At 41.9% G+C, this 21,197-nt stretch overlaps 1 protein-coding gene across 2 annotated transcripts in view; it reads left to right on the plus strand.

Moving 5' to 3' along the window:
- Positions 1-21,197, plus strand: part of KCNAB1 (potassium voltage-gated channel subfamily A regulatory beta subunit 1) — a 368,816-nt gene that overhangs the window by 301,306 nt on the left and 46,313 nt on the right. For both annotated transcript variants that reach the window (XM_044291952.1, XM_044291953.1), the window contains exons 4-7: positions 1,464-1,543; positions 9,687-9,731; positions 19,638-19,682; positions 20,150-20,193. In XM_044291952.1, the coding sequence (XP_044147887.1) occupies positions 1,464-1,543; positions 9,687-9,731; positions 19,638-19,682; positions 20,150-20,193 (214 nt within the window). The remainder of the gene's footprint in view (positions 1-1,463; positions 1,544-9,686; positions 9,732-19,637; positions 19,683-20,149; positions 20,194-21,197) is intronic.

Raw genomic sequence — 21,197 nt, forward strand, 5'->3', positions numbered from 1 at the left:
ATTACCCAGGCTGTACACTCTCCTATTGCACCCTGTTCTCCTTTTATAGCGTGGATAATGCCTCCTTATCCTCTTCCTAGCACTGTCCCTAGCGCCTGCTGACGTCTCCCCCTGCACTAAGTACACTGGAAAAGGGCAGAATCCAAGATGGCTGAGGGTATTTATAGGGCTGTGACATCACAGGGCTGGCTGCTGATTGGCTGCATGCATGGCATTGTAGGTTATCCCTCGTTCCCAGAGTTCCTTGCTCCATGTCCTAACACGTGCAGCAGCCATTTTAGGAAAAAATGTGATTTGTTACCACAAAGAGTGAGGAAATTCGGCTTCGGTGCGAATCGAATTTTTCATGATATTCGGATCGAATTCCACTTTGTCAACTTCGATTCTATCATCTCTAGTCCTGAACACTAGAGAGGCCGGCACTTTTTCCTATAGTGTGCAAGAACGGGCCACGCTGCTGGATTACAGTGTGGTCATAACCATGGAAATGAACAGTGCATAATGTGATGCAAAAATGAATCCAGCCAGCAAAGAAAGCCATATGGACAATCACAATACATTAGTAAGTGCCTTGTATTAACTTTCTCTACATGATAAATGCCATTTGCTGAAGTGACACAACCTCTTTAAGGGCAACAAATAGCTATTTTTAAAGGGACTCTGCTACCACAAGTTGTCCTTATAGACCGCTTACATGGCACTGTAGCATAACTATAGATCAGTCAAATGGTACCTTTGTCTTTTTGTTTGGATGTTCACCAGGAGCAAAAACTGAGTTTTATTCATATGTAAATGAGGGCTCGCAAGTGCCCAGGGGCGGAGTTCGGGCTGTAAGTGCCCAGGCCACTCTTCCTTCTTCTCACATAACCTGTATGCGCATGCGCACTGCATGGAACGATGCTGCTGCCCACAATGGTCATCACAGTGCGCATGCGCCGGCGAGATCTCAGTCAGTACACTGGATGACGTAAGAGGATTACAGGGTGGGCCAAGCAACAGGCTGGGGAGGGGTTATGTGAGAAGAAGGAAGAGCGGCCTAGGCACTTACAGTCCGAACTCTGCCCCTGGGCACTGGCAGCCCACATTTACATATAATTAATAAAACTCAGTTTTTGCCCCTGGTGAACATCCAAACAAAAAGACCAAGGTAACATTTGACTGATCTATAGTTATGCTACAGTGCTATGTAAGCGGTCTATAAGGGTAACTTGTGGTAGCAGAGTCCCTTCAAGAGTACGGCCACATGGTCAGGTTTCCTGATGCAGTTTTAGAAGGAGGCAATTCAAAAAAGAGGAGAAGTTGTATTTGTCCTTTATACTTTCTCTTTTTTTATGATCAACTCCTTATTTTGGCTTCCAAAACTGCACCAGGAAACCTGACGGTGTGGCCGTCCCCTGACTCTAAGTTATTTCTCTGTGCAACATACAGTATATTCATTCATAAGATTTTTTTGAATTCCTTAGGTGGCTGAGCAACTCATGACCATTGCATATGAGAATGGAGTAAACCTCTTTGACACGGCAGAGGTCTATGCAGCTGGAAAGTAAGTGTTCTTTATCTGGATTCCATATATAATTGACAGGGAATGGCGCTGCTGGTATAGATTGTGCGTTCTTGTGTCCTGTCTCATGCTGTGAGAAAAAAAACTAGTTTAGGTCTCTTGCACATGACCATATGGCTTTTTCTGTATTTTTCAGTCTGTTTTAAACGGATCAGTTTTTCCGTTATTTTAATTTTTTTGCTTCAGTAGTGTTTCCCGCTTCCGTTCCGTTTTGCTGTTCCATTTGGTTTCCGTTTTTTGCGGATCGCAAACGGAAGCATGGCATATACAGTATATAGTACATAGAAAAATTGGGCTGGCAAAAACGGAACGGATACGGATGCATTCCGTATCCATTTTTTTACAGCCCCATTGACTTGAATGGAGCCACAGAATGTGATTTGTGGGCTATAATCGGACATGTTCTATCTTTGAACGGAACGGAGAAACGGAAATACAGAAACGGAATGCATACGGAGTACATGCCTTTTTTTTGCGGACCCATTGATATGAATGGTTCCGTGAAATCACTGCATTCATTTACTGTCAGCGCTAGGTTATGGGCAGCAGCACTGTTATTGTGCTAGAACTTACAACTTTCCCACAGTGTGAGGACACCTCGCTGTAGGGACTGTAGACCTTATATATCAGAACTGCCTCACAGACCAATCACAGTTCTGCTTCCCTAACCCTAATTACGGTCAACAGTAGAATTGCCCTGAATTGTATTTGTAAGCTTGTTTATCAAATGTTAACCAAATCCACCCTAAAATACATAGTAATAGTATATTACGAGAAGATATTCAGAAACATATTTTCAAGCTGCAGGCTAATCAAATAGAAACAAAGCTATGTTTCCAAGTGAGTACAAGAAGACCTACTCGAGAATACCCATTGGTTAGTTTGGCATTGGGATAGTGTGGTCCCACCGTTACTTGTCATATTCTTTGGGTATAGACTAGGCACATTGCCATTAACATGCTGTTACAAAAACGGTACAGAGAGGAGTTATGAAATTCACTTACATAAGATGGCGCCACCTAGTGGTCAGAGTGCACCCAATGCCAGTTCACAACAGAACACTTTTCTTCCCTGTGTTGACAGCAGAAGAGCTAATAAAATGTCTTTGTGCCCTCAGAAAGCTATTCCTGGATTATTATTTTGATACCATGTAAATGGCAAATATGCTTGAGATTTATAGTTTGTAATAATGAATATGACATGTGATGTTGGGGCACCCCTTTAATCTCAGGCTACTTTCACACTAGCGTTTTAGTTTTCCGGTATTGAGATCCGTGTCATAGGGTCTCAATACCGGAAAAAAACGCTTCAGTTTTGTCCCCATTCATTGTCAATGGGAACAAAACGTAAGAACGGAGTGCTCCAAAATGCATTCCGTTCCGTTTTCATCATGCTGCGATTTGCTTTCCGTCCTAGGATGCGGAGCAATGACCCACAATGCAAGTCAATGGGGATGGATCAGTTTTCACTGACACAATAGAAAACTGATCCGTCCCCCATTGACATTCAGTGGAGCTCATGACTGATCCATCTTGGCTATGTTACAGATAATACAACCGGATCCGTTTATAGTGGATGCAGATAGTTGTATTATCAGTAACAGAAGAGTTTTTGTTGAACCCTGCTGGATTTAGTAAAAACGCTAGTGTGAAAGTAGCCTTACCCGTAACATGACCATTTTGACCCTGCTGAGCACGTGTACTGTACCTTGTCATGACAGTGCTAAATAAGGGAAGGCAAATATTTTTGGGAAAGTGATCCTTATAGCTGTGGTCACATTTGTTCGGCCTTATGTTCTGTTGGGCTCCATAGTTTTTGAAAGTGAGCATAAGTCATTGGGATCTGTTAGGATTCACTGGATCCAAAATACTGTTCATTGTTCTGTCAAATGCAAAATCTATGAACGTAGTGTGAAGGGTTACAGTGCGCTACTTGCATAGACTACATCTTATTCTTGAAGGTCAAAGGTCTGAGGGTCGGGGGGCCTACCAGCGCCTAGCTGTTTGAAAGGACCACTGCAGCCTCTTCATACTACACCAAGCACAGCGCAGTACATCGCCTACAGGCTGGGCTTGGTATTGCAGCTCAATCCCATTTACCTGAATGGGAATCAGCTACAAAAAGGCTGTGTGATGGATGGCTGTGAAGTAACAGGCCGGGGAAGATCATAACTTGGTGACCTATCCCGATAGGACATAAATATTTAAATCCCAGAAAATCCCTTTAAACTTTCATGTTTTATACTATGAATTGTCTTACTCTCCGAGCAGCTCAGGTTTGTTTTCTATCCGAATACTGTTTCCTCTCAGAATATACTTGGTGTGAGTTCACTTTAATTATAGTTCAAGACTGGGGAATGAATGTAAAAATAAACCTTCCTGTTTAACATGGGGAGGATTAAGAAGAGAAGCGTCTCATGGGAGATTAGCCAAAAGCCAGTGACCGAAAACAGGCAGTAGCGGCAGGTGAAGTGTACCGGGATCTTAGTCTATAGAGATATTCCAGGCCATGCTCGGTAAGGAAGATTAATATCTATCATGTCAACAATTCCAACAGATCTTCATTAACATAACACCTATTACATAACGGTCATTCTGCTACAAGACATCAAAGTGTTTACAGAAGATGATACCATGTTACAATGAGGGAGCTGAGAAAAAAAGCAAATAATGTTCACCTTGAAACAACATCCAGCAACCATTCCCATATCCAGAATTACAGGGGTTTTCCAGTATAATTAGATATTTCGCTTGCATCAGTACTGAGACAGCGCTGCACAGTGATGCTTGTATTAGTCTAAGGGTCCACGTCCGTATGTGTTTTGCGGATCTGCAAAACACGAACACAGGCAATGTGCGTTCTGCATTTTGCGGACCACACATTATTGGCACTCTCATAGAAAATGCTATTGCGGACAAGAATACGACATGTTTTTTTTTTTTTTTTGCGGATTCGCAAATGCGGATCCACAAATGCGGATGCGGATAGCACATTCCGGACCTATTGAAAATGAATGGGTCCGCACCTGTTCCGCACAATTGCGGAATGGATGCGGACCCATTTTGCGGCTGTGTGAATGGACCCTTTCTAGACCCCCGATGAAAGATGTCTAATTGAAACGCGTAAGTTTGTCGTTATTGGAACTTATCAGTCATACCTGTGAGCATAGGGACGCTAGTAGGTAGCGCTGTGCTTGGTCATTAGAATTCCTGGCAGATGTTGGATACCACAGTCTACCTATAAAGGCTCCAGCGTCTCGTGGTTAATGCCCAGGACTCAGCAGTGTTATTTTATGAGCAGTTAGGGGGATTATTCAAAGAAATCGTGAAGGAATTCATCCCTCATTCTGAGTGGTGGGTTTGATTGCATTATCAGAATGATGACGTGTCAATTACCCCACTGTGGGAGAACACTGCTAGGTAAGCAATGACCCATTGTCCCACCCGGAGTTCCTAAAGTAACTGATCAGCAACGGTGTGAACACTTACAGTAGTAGTAGAGTTTCATTACATATCAAAAAAGTTAGAAGTTTTAAATTTACCAATTTAAAGGGGTTGTCCGGAGATACCTGGAGATGACAGGCAGCCCCCTGTTATGAGCATCGGAGCATTTCATGCTCTGATGCTCTCCTATGCCCTGCGCTGAATTGCGCAGGGCAAAGGCATTTTATGGTGTTCCGGTGATTTATCGGGCTTTCCATAAAGACTGCTAGGCGGAGGCTTCCGCCTAGGAGTGAGCCCGGTGGCATCACCGGCACTAATGGGCGGGCTGTAGCGCTGCCCTAGCCTGTGAACGGCATTCTTGAATGTGTCAACTATTCACCAGGTGCTACATGATGATCTAACAGTTCCTCTATATTTTAAAGGCTCATATAAGCCGTTACAGAGGATCCGTCAGCTCTCCCAACATGTCAGTTTTATTACACAGTAAATGACTACTCTGGAACATCTTGTCTTGGAATTGTGCCGTTGCTTATTTCTGGAATAGTAAAGATTGACAACTACCGTAGATGTTACCATTTCTCTTGTTCATGAGGATTTTTCCTACGCAGTCTAATGACGCACGATCAGTTCAAGCAGTCCCCCTATTGACAGGGTGAGTGGTAACCACCAATTGGCAATTTATTCATCCGATTCTAGGAAGGATACCAGAGGATAGGCACAATGCAGAGTTCTACAGCATTCATGAGGATCACAAGTATTTACTAAAGCAGACACCTCAGAAAGGTGGATAGATTCTCCTTAAAGGAAATGTCATCAGAAAATGACCTACATTTTTTATGTTTAACATAATTTTTTAAGAATTTTTGGTGGTTGTTTTAAATTTTCCATGTCAATATCTATATTTATACAAAAAGATAAAATCCTACAGTATTCACACTGGTCACTAAGCCTAATAATAGGCACCACTTCTTGGTCTGTACGGTTCACTTTACTGCAGAAAAAAACTTTGGTGACACATTTGCTTTAAGGATTTATAAAGGCTTTGAAACTAGATACATTCTGAATGCTTCCGAGGCTCCTTTCCTGGTCTCGCCTCCTATTGACTAACTTTGAATTCACTGCTCAAATCTGTCTTTAGTGAGGATGGGCTGCCGGCTCACTGAAGCTTCAAGTTACACAGAAGTCTATGGAGAGGAGAGGGGGTGGAGGAGGAGAAGGAAAGGGTTGCTGTAGATAGACAGGCACAGAGAGTGACAGGGACTGCTGCTGGCTTGTAATTGTGATTTACTGTGTCTAAATTCACTGCTGGATTTACATCTAAACTGCGTGGGTCTACTGTGTTATGTCCTCCGTTACTACTGCAGCGTGTGATAACGTGCTACAGAGGCTTAAGAAGCAGTCTATGGGCCGACATGCTTCCAGTTAGTCCATGCCCACAAGCTCAAAAAAAATCTTAGAATTAAAGACAGATTGCAGAGGGAAAAACTGCTGCAAAATGCCAGATACAGGTCATATAATGGTCAGAAACAGTGTTAGTCCCCATGCATACAGTACATACATAGCAGCTTATTCTAAAAAATACCTGAAACAATTCACCCTAACTCTAAATACAAATGCAGGTAAACAGCAGCCGCAAATAGTTCATGTGTAGGGATAAATGCATTCTCTATGTACATGAGTTGAGCGTTTAATCTGTGTAAGATGTTGTGAAAATTTTTGGATGTTATGATCTGTGTGAACTATGTCCGTTTTTTCTGAAACATATTCACTAGTATTATACATGTATAGAGTTTTATATTAAGTAGTATAAACAGGTCTCTAAGGATTAAGTACGTTTGCATTTCTGCTTCCAGGAAAGTACACCAGAACAAGTTAAATGGGTTATGCCATGATTTATGTAAAAAAAATATGAAAATCAGACATCGTATAATGCATGACAATTTCTTCCTAACAAAGCTTGAACCAGCCCTGTACCTCACATGGCTCCAGAGATCTCCACATTCATTGCTCATCTCCTCATGAAGTGTTCTTGCATGGCAAGACCACTTACCGTTATCTCACATATATATTCTTATTATTATAGCCAAATTTACCCCCCTAACTCCTCCCACAGTTTTTACACTGCATAGACAGTAATATACCTAAACGTGCGGATTGTTCACGATTACTTTGTGGAACGTTTCGCCGAATGGTTCACGAAATATTAGCGTTTTTGTGGCGAAATCGGTCCCATAGGAATGAATGGCGGAATGTTCAAAACTAGAGCTGAAAAATCAGGACATGATTTCTAAACTGCCACACTCCCTCATTTTCAGGCCCACCTACACAAATCTTATATATGAAAACGTTCAGCTATCCCTGCTGCCACTAAAAATGTCCACGGCTAAGCCATAGTCCTGATAGTTTTCACAATATGACCATTTGTTTGCAACTCACGCCGCCCATTGACATTGAAACTCCACTCTAGCCACCTTAAATTTTAAGGGCAATTTCTAAACTGCTACTGTGCTTTCATTTTTAATATTTCAGAGACATACTATGCATCAAAATGTAGGTTTGGGTCTTGTGATTCTCACAATATAAAGCTCTTCGATGTAATTTTTAAACTACATCAGTAAACTACATCAGTGAAGTGAGCAAGTTGGAGCAGTTTGTTTTTAACCGCTCTTCTCTGCCCTTGCTGTAGAGTGAGTTGCCATAGGAACCCAGATGTGTGAGCAGAGTGACAAAAGCTTGAGTATGAGCTGAAAAATCAGGACATGATTTCTAAACTGCCACCACTCCCTCATTTTCAAGCACACCTACACAAATCGGCTGCTAATGTTTTTATAAATGTATGTTTTAATGTAACTGTGAAGCACTTTAGGCAACAACATTGCAGTTAAATGTGCTATATAAATAAATAAAAGTTGAAATGCATTTCTCACTCTATCAAGCTTGCCATGTGCACTTTTTAAATGTGATCAATCAATTGGTTAGTGTAATGTTTACTATCTTTACTCACTCCAAACACTCCACACAGTTACTCTGCCCACTCCATAAAGTTAATCTGCCAAGTCCAACCTTTCCACAGTTACTCCAGCCACTCCAACCACACAACAGTTACTCAAGCCACTCCACCCAGTTAGTCCGCCCACTCCAGTTGTAGACTACTGGTGGAGGCAAGAACACTTCACACAATTTCCCCAGAAATTGTAGCTTTTTCCAATTGTTCTGCTATATTCTTTTAGACTGGTAGCTCAGAGACCTGTCCTTTCAGCTGTATCTCTTTGCCTGTAACAGTGGCGTACCTACCATATAGGCAGACCACGCAGCTGCTATGGGGCCCTTGAGAAAGAGGGGCCCAAAGTGGAGGATACCAGCCATCCACTATACCAGACGTCCTCTACACTCAGGCAGTGAACAAGATCTCGGGATGAGATCGAAACGTTGGCCTTAATCGATGTTTCTGGATGGATAAATAAATAACTATCTATTCTATACCTGAGTGCCGCGGTTCTATATATTATACACTGACTAAATTACCGCTGAGCACCGGAATTTATCTACGGAGTGCCGTCCAAACTACCTTTCAAAGTGGAGGAGAGACCCCGCCCCCTAATTGTTCCTGTTTATCTTTCTAAAGCTAAAGGACCTTTGATGATGTCATCAGAGGTCCTGTAAGGGAACTGCACAGTGTAAAGTGTGATTCCCAGGTTAGAACAGTGCATCTGCCAGGACCTGTGATGACATCATCTTCAACATCACAGGTCTACAGGTCCTGCAGAATCTAGCAAAGGAACTGCACCAAAATGGTGCAGTTCCTAGGTTTCAAAGGTATGTCTGCCAGGACCTGTGATGACATCATCACAGGTCCTTCAACCCCTAACAGCAAGTATTAGAAGTTAAAAAGCAGCTCTGTATTGATCCATACAGACTGGAATGGAGTGGTAAGAGGAGGTCCTTCACTTTTCATCATTTACCCCCCCCCCCCCCCCCCAAGCCCTGTTTTTCCTCATTGCTCACTCATGTATAATACTTCAGACAGTTACAATGACCACTACTTCATGTACCTCACACACACAGTGACCATAATGTATAACTGACCACATATTTCTGTAAACACTGCATCTACAGTATTATACCTTCTATGTCTCACATCAATACACTGCTCTGTGTGTGTATATATATATATATATATATATATACACACACACACAGCATATATTACACAGTATTATACATGCAATATCTACAGATATATAGTATATACAGCAGTATACTGATATGTGAGGTACAAGGTACAATAGATGCAGTGTGTACAGATATATAGTATATACAGCGGTGTACTGATGGACTGTATTCTGGTTTTCTATTCTGTAATGTTTTGATATATTAATTAAAGGAAAATAAAAAAAAAGATGAAGGGCTTATGTTAGCCCGAAACGTTGCTGCTTGTGTACCACTGTGCCCGGCTGAAATTAAATAAAATAAAAATTCAATGAACATAAAAAAAAAAAAAAAAAATTACGTGCAAATACAAAAGTGATGAGTTCTGGGTATTGGTTTATAAAATGTGGAATGTATTCGTGGGACAAACCCTAATTTAATGAATAAGAGATGAAGCGCAACAATATTTTTTTCTTTGCTTTCCAGATTGATGTTTAGTTTGTAGAAAACATTCTCTATTCTTTCTATCACAGGGCAGAAGTGATCTTGGGAAATATCATCAGGAAGAAGAACTGGAGGTGAGTTTACCTCACAACCTTCCCCCTCCACTACTGTGCGGCGGGCTGGTTCTTTGAACACACAAACTGGAGGATTTCCCTATAGGAATTTGCTGTCTGTAAATGTTGCATGGTTTACATTATCAGTACCATATTGCATCGAGTGTCCAGAGATAGAATGGAGACGCAGGTTTTACAGACTGTACTTTAAAAGAAATTGCTCCATTTGTCTAGATCTACGGTGCTTTACATGTTCACCAGATGACTTACATTTTTTTTAAATTAATAATAGGTTAAAGCCATGTGTTTACATATACAGCAATTCTTTGCCAGAGCAGCCATGCTGAAGAATAAAGACTGTATAATGTATTTATCCTTAAAGTAGGGATAACATGCGTAAAGCATTCGTTTAATTTTTAAGCAAAATATAGCAAAAAAAAAAGTATTTTAGAATAGAAGCAGTCTTCTGAGATTCACTCTGCATAAAAATAATGTCATATAGATCATGTTTGTTATCAATGGTATTTCTTCCTTTTACAGACATTATGCACACTACAGTAATAACTAATCTTCGTGGAACAGATCTCTGGTTGATATGCCAGCACTGCTCCTCAGGGGAGGGATTGGACATTTTATCATTAGGTTGCCTACTTGGCTGACAAAGATAAGAGAGCATTGAGCCTGCGGTGTAGACCTCATATCAGTATGATAACTTCCCCCTACCTTGAGTCATCTCTGCTGTATATCATGCGCGCATGTCTTTGGCTCCTTGCTTTTGCAGAACTCCCTCACCTTCTATACTAACACAAACACTTCATAGTGCCATACGCTGTAGCTACTGAACAGAATTGCACCACACACTGTGACCCCAAATATAAAACATCCACATATGCACCCTTTTAAAAAATTATTCACCGCACACTGTGTCCGCTGAATATAATTACAACACTGTGCACTGTGAGTGCAATGCTGGGACACCAAGGTGCCACAAGGTGCCCCTTGGAAGTCTCAGTGCTGCACATTAGTATACACTGAAAATATTACTGCCACACATGGCGCCTCCTGAATATAAGGACATTGTCCTCTAAAAATCTCAATGCCATACAAAGTGTTCCCTGAAATCATTGAGATCACTCATAGTTTCCCTGGAATATAGTGCCCCCTGAAAATCTCACTGCTATATGTAGTGCTCCTGAAAATATTAGTGTGACAGAAAGGGACATCTGAATATAATGCCACACATTACCCTCTGAAAATCTTAATACCACCCATACTGCCTCCTGAAAATATTAGTGCTGTCCAAATGCCCAGACTGGTAATCTGCCCTACTGGGCAAATTTTTGGGTGTCACCTGACATGATCAAAGAGCAACTCCACTGATAATGCAAGACCTGCGGTATAAGTGCAGTTTTGAGGTAAAAAGGGCTGAAGGACCTGGCTGTGATTACACCATCACAAGTTCTTCACCTCGTGAGAATACAAAAACTGCAATGATAATGCAAGCCCTACTGTATCAATGCAGTTCAAGGTTAGGATGGCAGAAGAAACCTGGCTGTGGTGATACCAGAGTACAAGGGAGAACTGCAGGATAAGCACTCTCCCTCTACATCCAGTGTTACTGATCCTGCCAATCTGCAAGATAATGCAAGAAACTGAAATTGGGATAGTGTCACTGTCAGTTGGGGGAGAGGTAATTACCCCCTAATTACCTCTCCCCCAACTGACAGTGTTACTACCAGTGGGGGAAGAGTAGTTAGGGGGACAATGTTACTGCCAATAGGGGCATGCTTAAGGGGACAATGTTACTGCGGGGGGGGGGGGGGTTAGGGGGACAATACTGCTGCAAGTGGTGGAGGGTTGGCCAGGAGACAATGCTGCTGGAAGGCATTTATGTTGCGTGGTGCTATTTATTTGGTACTGTTTGAGTAGTATTTTGTTTTGCACGGTGGTGGTATTAGTGTGTGTTGTTGGGGAGGTACTTAATGCATGGTGGTATTTTGTGCTGCACTGGGGTAAAATCTGCTGACTTTTGAGGTGCCAGTTAAAAGTAAATTAACATCAAAAGCTTCTGGATCTTTAAAAGGGGATTTATTAATGGTACAGGGAACTGTAAATAAAAGGTTAACTAACTAAAGAACGGCAACACAGGGAAAATACAGTTAAGGGGTAGGGAAGGAAGTGCCTAACTAATTATGTAACATTATATATATATATATATATATATATATATATCAAGAATGAATTTGTAATCACACCCACATACATTCACAAGTCCACCCCCTATTCAGATATTCTTCAACCTTCCTGCTAACTTCTTTTATAATCAGCTTCCAGCAACACAATAGATGTGTCCTTGTAATGATCTGCATCTTCCTGCAGATGGTGTACTTGCACTTAGAATTAGTCCTTTAGGTAGTAGCCACTACCCCAGGGCCATAGTACAGCATTCTCCAAATGTTTTCTGATACCTCAAGGGCAGTTTCCACGACCCTTCAAAACAATACGTTTTCCTTCCAGTCATAGCTGTGCTCTCCATTGGTATCATTTATAACTTGTTGACAGCAAACGGACAGTTTTATGGCCTTTACAGGGTATACATCAAAGGCAAGCAAAACCATAACCAAATACCACTTACAGGCTGCTATTCATGGTCCAGGATATAAACTGTATATTACACTTCTGAAATTATTATAAACGTTGTCCACGTTGGCTTCCAACAAACTGGCATTGATTTGTTGGGGAGGTATTTTTGTGTTGCACATGGTATCTGATGCTACTGGGGAGGTATTTTTAACTGTATCATGGTATGTGGTACTATTGGGAAGGTGTTGTAGTCCCAAGATCTTATGATTAGGCATCCTTTCATTTCTTGTATTGGTTCTTCTTTGCCTCATAAGAATGTAGCTATAATGAATGTTTATGAGCTGCCAGGAATTCAGCAATAAGAGCTACAGATAGAGCCATCATAGCTACACCCTGACTCATTCAGTGTGAGACAGAGAGCAATAGTCTGTAGATGCACTGAAATAGAATTCTGTAAAGGAAAACATTTAGACATTTTTTAATAAAGGCCAGTTGAAAAAGTGATATTTAGTCCATAAAAAGTACAATGCAATGATAAAAACTGCCCAAAGGTGCCTAGAGCCTTTAATGTCTTGATGCCACATAGTTCTCCCTGAAAATATTAAAGGGGCTACCTGGTAATAAATATTAATGATGATCTATCCCCAGAACAGTACAAACAAACAGGTAACAGCAGCTTCTCCAGCGACTTCTTTATTGGACAGACTTCACAGAAAGTGGGCCATAAACATAAACAGCAACGTTTTGGCTACTACATGGCCTTTGTCAAGCCTAATACAGAGTGACACCTTTTAAAGTGCATGCAGCTCCCCCCACATACTATCCCCAGGATAGGTCATCAATATCAGATTGGCAGGGGTCCGACACTTGAGACCTCTGCCGATCAGCTGTTAGAAGAGGTCGGAGCTCCATGAGTACCGTAGCCTCTTCAAAGGCCATGTGATGTCACCGTATATCAGTCACATGGCCTAGTTCCAGCTCAGCCCTATTGAAGTGAATGGGGCTGAGCTGCAATACCAAGCACAGCTGTGATACTATGTACAGCGCAGTGCTTGGGAGAGATACCGGGAGCCGACTGCGCTCACCAGAGATCCAATGAGCAAGGCAGCTTCTCGTAACTGATCAGTTGGGGTACTGGGACTCGGACCCCTGCCGATCTGATAATCCTGAGGATAGGTCATCATTCTATATTACTGGATAACCTCTTTAATATTTGACCCCTCATGCTTCTGTCATTGGCCATAACTATTCTTGCACCATCTTCTACAAGAAGGGAAAAGCTTTTCTGTCACAAATCTGTACTTGAATTCTGCCTATACACTGAGCAGTCACCCTGAGGCAGATACTGAACCCAAGACTCCAGATCGGCCCATCAGTTGTCTCAGAGTGAATACTATTCCCATGCCATGTTATAGCAGTGCAGGTCTTGTCTGGACTCTTATGGACAAGCTCTTGCGGAAGTCTCAGCAGGGACGGACATACCACATGTGCAGCTGCACAAAGGCTCTGGGGAAGAGGGGGCTGTGCTGTTGGAAAGATGACATGTAAGGACCTGTAGGTGGATCTCCTCAGTAATTTTCCTTCTTGACTCTTGCATACTTGTCACCTAAAAGATTTTATGTGGTAGCCTGTGGTGCACTTTGAGTCTAGACTCCTCCAGAAAGCAAGGTATGTTAAAGGGGTTTTCTGAGATGCTGACATTAATGACCTGGGACCCCCGCTAGTCAGTTTTTTGAAGAAGCTGCAAAACTTTTCCTCGGCCACTGACATCACATTCATCAGTCATGTGGCCTAGGTGCACATCAATTCCATTCAAGTGAATGGGACTGAGCTGTAATATCAAGCACCGCTGCTATCCAGTGGATGGGGCTGTACTTGCTAATCTGCGAGGAGGCCACCGCGCTCATTAAAGCACTGGACCAACTCAATCAGATGATCAGTGAGCGTCCCGGGTGTCAGATCCCTGCTGATCTGATATTGATAACCTCCTCCACAGCCAGCAGCAAGCAGGATGGCTCCCTGCTTCACTATGAAAACGAACGACCCGGCAGTGAAAAGAACCGTCGGGCTGGTGCGTCCCCCCAGCCTCTACGCCCGGAGCACATGCCCCACCTGCCCCCACCTCGCTACATCCCTGCAAATATAATGCATACACCAACATGTAATCTTACATGGGTATGCTGGGGGCAGTAGTGCACCAGCATCACACATCAGTCCTTTTGTAGATGCAATTTGCAGTATTCTCCAATCTGGCTAAAAGGTTACCCCTCTATCCCGTCTATATCTACAGTGCCTTGCAAAAGTATTCACCCCCCTTGACTTTTTTCGTGTTTTAGTGCCTCACAACTTAGAATTAATATGGATTGTTTGAGAATTTGCATTATTTAATTTACAGAACATGCCCACAACTTTGAAATGTTTTTTTTTATTTTATTTTTTTATTGTGAAGCAAACAACAAATAGGACAAAATAACAGAAAAAGTCAATGTGCATAACTATTCACCCCCTAAAGTCAATACTTTGTAGAGCCACCTTTTGCGGCAATCACAGCTCCAAGTCGCTTTGGATAAGTCTCTATAAGACTGCCACATCTTACCACTGGGATTTTTGCCCATTCCTCCTTGCAGAACTGCTCCAGCTCCTTCAAGTTTGAGCTTGTGAACAGCAATCTTTAAGTCTGACCACAGATTTCCTATTGGATTGAGATCTGGGCTTTGACTAGGCCATTCCAACACATATACATGTTACTCCTTAAACCACTCAAGTGTTGCTTTATCAGTGTGTTTGGGGTCATTGTCCTGCTGGAAGGTGAACCTCCATCCTAGCCTCAAATGGTACAGGTTTTGCTGAAGAATATCCCTGTATTTAGCACCATCCATCATTCCCTCAACTCTGACCAGTTTCCCAGTCCCGGCTGCTGAAAAACATCCCACAGCTTGATGCTGCCACCACCATGTTTCACTGTCGGGATGGTGTTCTTTGGGTGATGTGATGTGATGTGTTGGGTTTGCGACAGACATAGCGTTTTCTTTGATGGCCAAAAAGTTCAATTTTAGTCTCATCAGACCAGAGCACCTTCCTCCATACATTTTGGGAGTCTCCCATATGCCTTTTCGTTTTTAGCTGAAAGTAATGGCTTTCTTCTGGCCACTCTGCCATAAAGCTCAACTCTATGGAGCGTACGGCTTATTTTTGAACTATGTACAGATACTCTAGTCTCTGCTGTGGAACTCTGCAGCTCCTCCAGGGTTACCTTAAGTCTCTGTGCTGCCTCTCTGATTAATGCCCTCCTTGCCCGGTCCGTGAGTTTTGGTGGGTGGCCGTCTCTTGGCAGGTTTGCTGTTGTGCCATGTTCTTTCCATTTGGTTATGATAGTTTTGATGGTGCTCCTGGGGATCATCAAAGATTTGGATATTTTTTTTATAACCTAACCCTGACTTATACTTCTCAACAACATTGTCCCTTACTTGTTTGGAGAGTTCCTTGGTCTTCATGGCAGTGTTTGGTTAGTTATCATGGGGAGAAAAACAAAACTGGATCGCACATCCACAGTGCTATGCTTTGATCTGAACTCGCTTCTCAGCGCCATTTTAAAGTGTACAGCCCCCCCTACACAGTAGTTTGCATAAAGTGGTCATTGACCTGCAGCTCCTGATAGTAGTGGACATGTTGTGTTAGACAACTGTTCACCTGGTGCAGTACTGCGTGGTGGCCTTTGTTTTTGTGGCGCTGTTCTGGTGGGTTGGTGGGACCCAGTGCCATGGGTGGCATTGTCGGACAGCAGGGCTGCTGTTTGGCTCCTGGGTCCCGCCGCCTACTAGGGCAGTGCCGCTTTGTCACCGCATTGTGCTGCACCTTTTTGTCGGAGTAGGTCCCACTCAAAGAAGCGACCTTGGCGTGGTGAGTGGGCTTATGCCTTTTGATCAAAATGTACACTAATGCCTCTGGTACAGCATGCAGTATGGGGGGCTGTACACTTTAATATGGCGCTGAGAAGCGAGTTCAGATCAAAGCATAGCATTGTGGAAGTGCGATCAAGTTCTGTTTTTCTCCCCATGATAAGTGTTTGGTTAGTGATGCCTCTTGCTTAGGTGTTGCAGCCTCTGGGGCCTTTCAAAAAAGGTGTGTATATGTAATGACAGATCATGTGACACTTAGATTGCACACATGTGGACATAATTTCACTAATTATGTGACTTCTGAAGGTAATTGGTTGCACCAGAGCTTTTTATGGGCTTCCTAACAAAGGGGGTGAGTACATACGCACATGCCAATTTTCTGTTTTCTATTTCTAAACAAATAGTTTTATTTATATATTTTTCTCATTTCACTTTACCAACTTAGACTATAGTGTTCTGATCATCACATAAAATTCAGATTAACAAAACATTGAATTTAAGGCTGTAATTTTACAAAATACAAAAAAAAGTCAAGAGGGGTGAATACTTTTGCAAGGCACTGTATATGATCAAATAGGAATGAAAATGACTTATTCATAAAAAAAAGTATATATACAATATGATAGGTTAATGTGGTATGTTATGCTGTGAACCATTTCATCTAAATCCTGCATAAAAAATCATAGCAGTCACTGGATAGCATATATTTTATACAGTGAATCCTTTCATTGCTGTTCTTCATATCGCTGGGAGACGGGTGCACTGTTCTTGGGGCCGGACACCTTCAGCCTCAGATGAAGTCATTGAGCCGCCTGCATCATGCAGAAGGCACCAACTGTCAGGGCAGAGGCCAAGCATGGCTTCCTTGCATCGGTCTGCACCATTGTCAAGCTCAATACAGTTGATTGCAGGATAGCACCAGGTCAGCACAGCGCTTCTTGCCGGGAGAACCAGCTGAATACCACTCCTGTGGCTCTGGGGTCCACGCACATAGCAAACTGCACGTACAGAACATGTAGTGGCACAGAGTCCCATAGGCACTCAGCATTCTGGTGAATGGGATCTCCAGGAGGCACTGCATTATGTTTTTAACCTCGTCCTTAGGGTACAGCCACAGGTTCAGGTGTCTTGATTCAGTTTTGATCATAAAAGGAGAGAAAGCATAAAGGACAAATCGTTTTTTTGGCTTCAAAAACTGCTGCAGAAAACCTGATCATGTGGATATACCCTTAGAAAGCTGCACCAACCCTTAAGGCCTCTTTCACACCGGCGAGAATTCAGTGCGGGTGCAATGCGTTCACCTCACGCATTGCACCCGCACTGAATCCGGACCCATTCATTTCTATGGGGCTGTGCACATGAGCGGTGATTTTCACGCATCACTTGTGCGCTGCGTGAAAATCGCAGCAAGCTCTATATTGTGCGTTTTTCATGTAAAGCAGGCCCCATAGAAGTGAATAGGGCTGCGTGAAAATCGCAAGCATCCTCAAGCAAGTGCGGATGTGGTGCGATTTTCACGCATGGTTTCTAGGATGAAAGTCTATTCACTGTATTATTTTCCCTTATAACACGGTTATAAGGGAAAATAACAGCATTCTTTAATCCAGAATGCTTAGTAGAAGGTCAATTGAGGGTTAAAAAATAAATAAAAATTAACTCACCTCCTCCAATTGATAGCGTAGCTGCCGGTCTCCTGTTCTTTCTTCAGGACCTGTTAAAGGACCTGTGGTGATGTCACTGTGCTCATCACATGATACATCACATGATCCATCATCATGGTGATGGACCATGTGATTAGCTCAGTGACGTCACCACAGGTCAACGCCCGTGTGAAACCAGCCTAAAGAAGAAACATCGCCTGTGTGATCGGTAGTTAGGTTCATGTGCTAATGCAGCAAGGGATCTAATCAGGTGCAAGATGTGGGTTTTCTGATATATTGTGCTATTACACATGACTATAATTTAGCTACTTTAGCTGCTCTTTTAATTTTCTTACACTAGGTGGTGGGGGTGCCATCTTATTTTTCTATGGGGCCCCATGAATTATAGTTACGTTCCTGTGTGTATATATATATATATATATATATATATATATAAATATCAAAAATAGGCAGCACTCCAGGAAATAAATGAATAAACAATCACCTTTTATTCACCAATGTGGGCAGCGCAACGTTTTGGCTCAGCACTAGAGCCTTATTGCTTGAGAAAGGCTCTAGTGCTGAGCCGAAACATTGCGCTGCCCACATTGGTGAATAAAAGGTGATTGTTTATTCGTTAATTTCCTGGAGTGCTGCCTATTTTTGATATTTTTGTATTAAAAGGATTGCTTATCCTTTGGGCCGTGCACCCTTCCACTGATTGAATCCTCTGTGCTGCCTTATTTTTCTATATATCTATATATATAAATTTATATATATATAATAGAAAAAGTAAGGCAGCACCAACCTATAAACAGTCCAAAAAATAGAGCAGCACTCCAGGAAAATATGGAAAATAGTGGTTTATTCACCCATTGGTGACGCAACGTTTCGGCTCCAACATGAAGCCTTTCTCATCCTGGAGTGCTGCTCTATTTTTTGGAAAATATATATGGAGAGAGAGAGAGAGAGAAAGAAAATAAACAGCAGAACTCCCTTTTTTATTCCTAGGACATAGAACGATGAATTTGTAACGAAAAAAGTAAGGCAGCACTCTGGTCTTCTAGTGAATAGGTGAATACCCAATGCAGCATTTCAGCTCTCTCAATGGAGCCTTTGTCAAGCTAGTGATAATAGTGCTCCCAACACATTCAAATACAGCTGAATACATAAGTGTTTTATAATTGATAATAAACATATTAAGATGATTACAAAGTGAACAACATGATTATAAATCAAATTCTAAATCATTAGAGATACAAAAATATCAAGTGCTTACAACAGTGACAGTGGTATAATAATACATAATCTCATATCCATTTTAGGCTACTTTCACACTTGCGGCAGAGAGATCCGGCAGGCAGTTCCGTCGCCGGAACTGCCTGCCGGATCAGGCAAAATGTATGCTAACTGATGGCATTAGTAAGACTGATCAGGATCCTGATCAGTCTTAAAAATGCCTGATCAGTCGGAAAAAATGCATTGAAATGCTGGATCCGTCGTTCCGGTGTCATCCGGCAAAACGGATCATGCGCATAACGGAACGACGGATCCGGCATTCCGGTATTCTGAACGCCTCATGCGCTAATACATTTTTTGCCCACACTAGACATACCTCGTGCTGTGCGGCAAACCCTACTGCGCATGACAAACGGGCCAAGATGTCATATCCATATATGGAAAGATTTAAATTGAGAACTTGAATACAAAAACTGTGGTGATGAGTAAAGCAAGTAACTGCTATAAGTAAGGGTAAAGGAGATATATAAAAAGTAATTTTTACAACTTTTTTTTTTTTCCTACAGGAGATCAAGCCTGGTCATTACAACTAAATTATACTGGGGAGGAAAGTAAGTGCTGTCACTTTCCTTATAGTAACAGTAATGTGCTTATCGTAATATTAGAAAATGATTATGACTTGACATCCCTATCTATAGCATTTCTCTTAGGCTCAATATAAATTTACTGGAATGAGCACAATCAAAAATAAACGCACTCAGGCCTCATTTACATTAGCATAGTTTGGAGAAATGGCATAACAAATACTTATGCACCGGTTATATATTAATAGTCTCGTGGGGAGTAATGGCAAAATTACTGTAGAAAGAATACAGTATTTTATCAAAGACTATTTTCACATCACTCCCTATGAGGAAAGATTGCATATCGCAGTATAAAATGGGAATAATATTGTCGTACTGGTTAACTATTTGTTCTATAATGCAATTTTGAAGAAGACTTCTATCCATGTGTCCTAGCTTAATTTCAGGAATTCTATTTAACCTTTACATCATACCGATCTGTGTAATTTCTCTAGAGCAGAAACTGAGAGAGGCCTGTCAAGAAAGCACATTATTGAAGGTAATTCTGTCTTATTTTTCCTTTTTTTTTTTCATGTATTTCTGCATTCAAAGTACATCAGAGGTATCCGTAGACCTCTCTTCACTATTTGCCAGGGCTGTCTTTGAAATTCAAGGACAGTCACTGCAAAGTCGGTACTGTTGTCAAGTATTAACCATCCCCAATTTTAGGCATTTTATGTCAACAGAACTTTGTTTTTCCTCCAGCATAACGGAAACCAGAGGGATCCGTTATGCTTGCCCATATACTTCTATTATGACGGATCAAAACAGAATGCCTCTAAAGGTTTCCGTTATGATTTCCGTCTTATGGATTTCATTATTTTCCGTTATAACCATGTTATAACGAAAACCATTACGGAATACATAACGGTGATGTGAACAAGCCCTAACTCTGCTGTCCCAAACTTGACTTGGATCTGGTTACTGAACTTTCGGTTGGTTCTGGTATCCCTGGATTGGGGTGCCTTTGGCTGCTGTCCCCCTCCTGACACTCAGTAAATAAATTAGCAAGGAGTCAGGGTACTCTATGAGCTACTTCCCTTTGGAGAGACTCCTGCCGCAGCCGGAGAACTTTTTCCTCTTGCTGCTACCTCTTTTGTGTCTTCTCAGCTCCACTATCGAGTCTAAACTGGAATAAACTAGAACTGCAACCACTCCCTTTGGTAGGAAACGGATACACTGCCATCTGCTGGTTAACCAGACATATTACATGTACAAAACTGTTCCATGACAGGATTATGAATGCACAGTGTTAAGGACCTGCAAATAAATAAGAAGATGGCATTAATGTTAGACCATTAGAGACAGTAGCATAGTGCAGAAATGGTAATACCAGTTCGGGGTATTACATATATAAATGTATATATATATATATATATATACTAGCAGAAGGACCATTGCACAGGTATATTTCATCTATTTAATTTATTGTTTGTGTGTCGTTAAAAGATATCAACAGTATCCACAGTGACCTCCACAGCGGCCTGCCCCCTTAACAGTAAC

Source organism: Bufo gargarizans, chromosome 4 (genome assembly GCF_014858855.1).
Source record: "Bufo gargarizans isolate SCDJY-AF-19 chromosome 4, ASM1485885v1, whole genome shotgun sequence".
Lineage (NCBI taxonomy): Eukaryota > Metazoa > Chordata > Amphibia > Anura > Bufonidae > Bufo > Bufo gargarizans.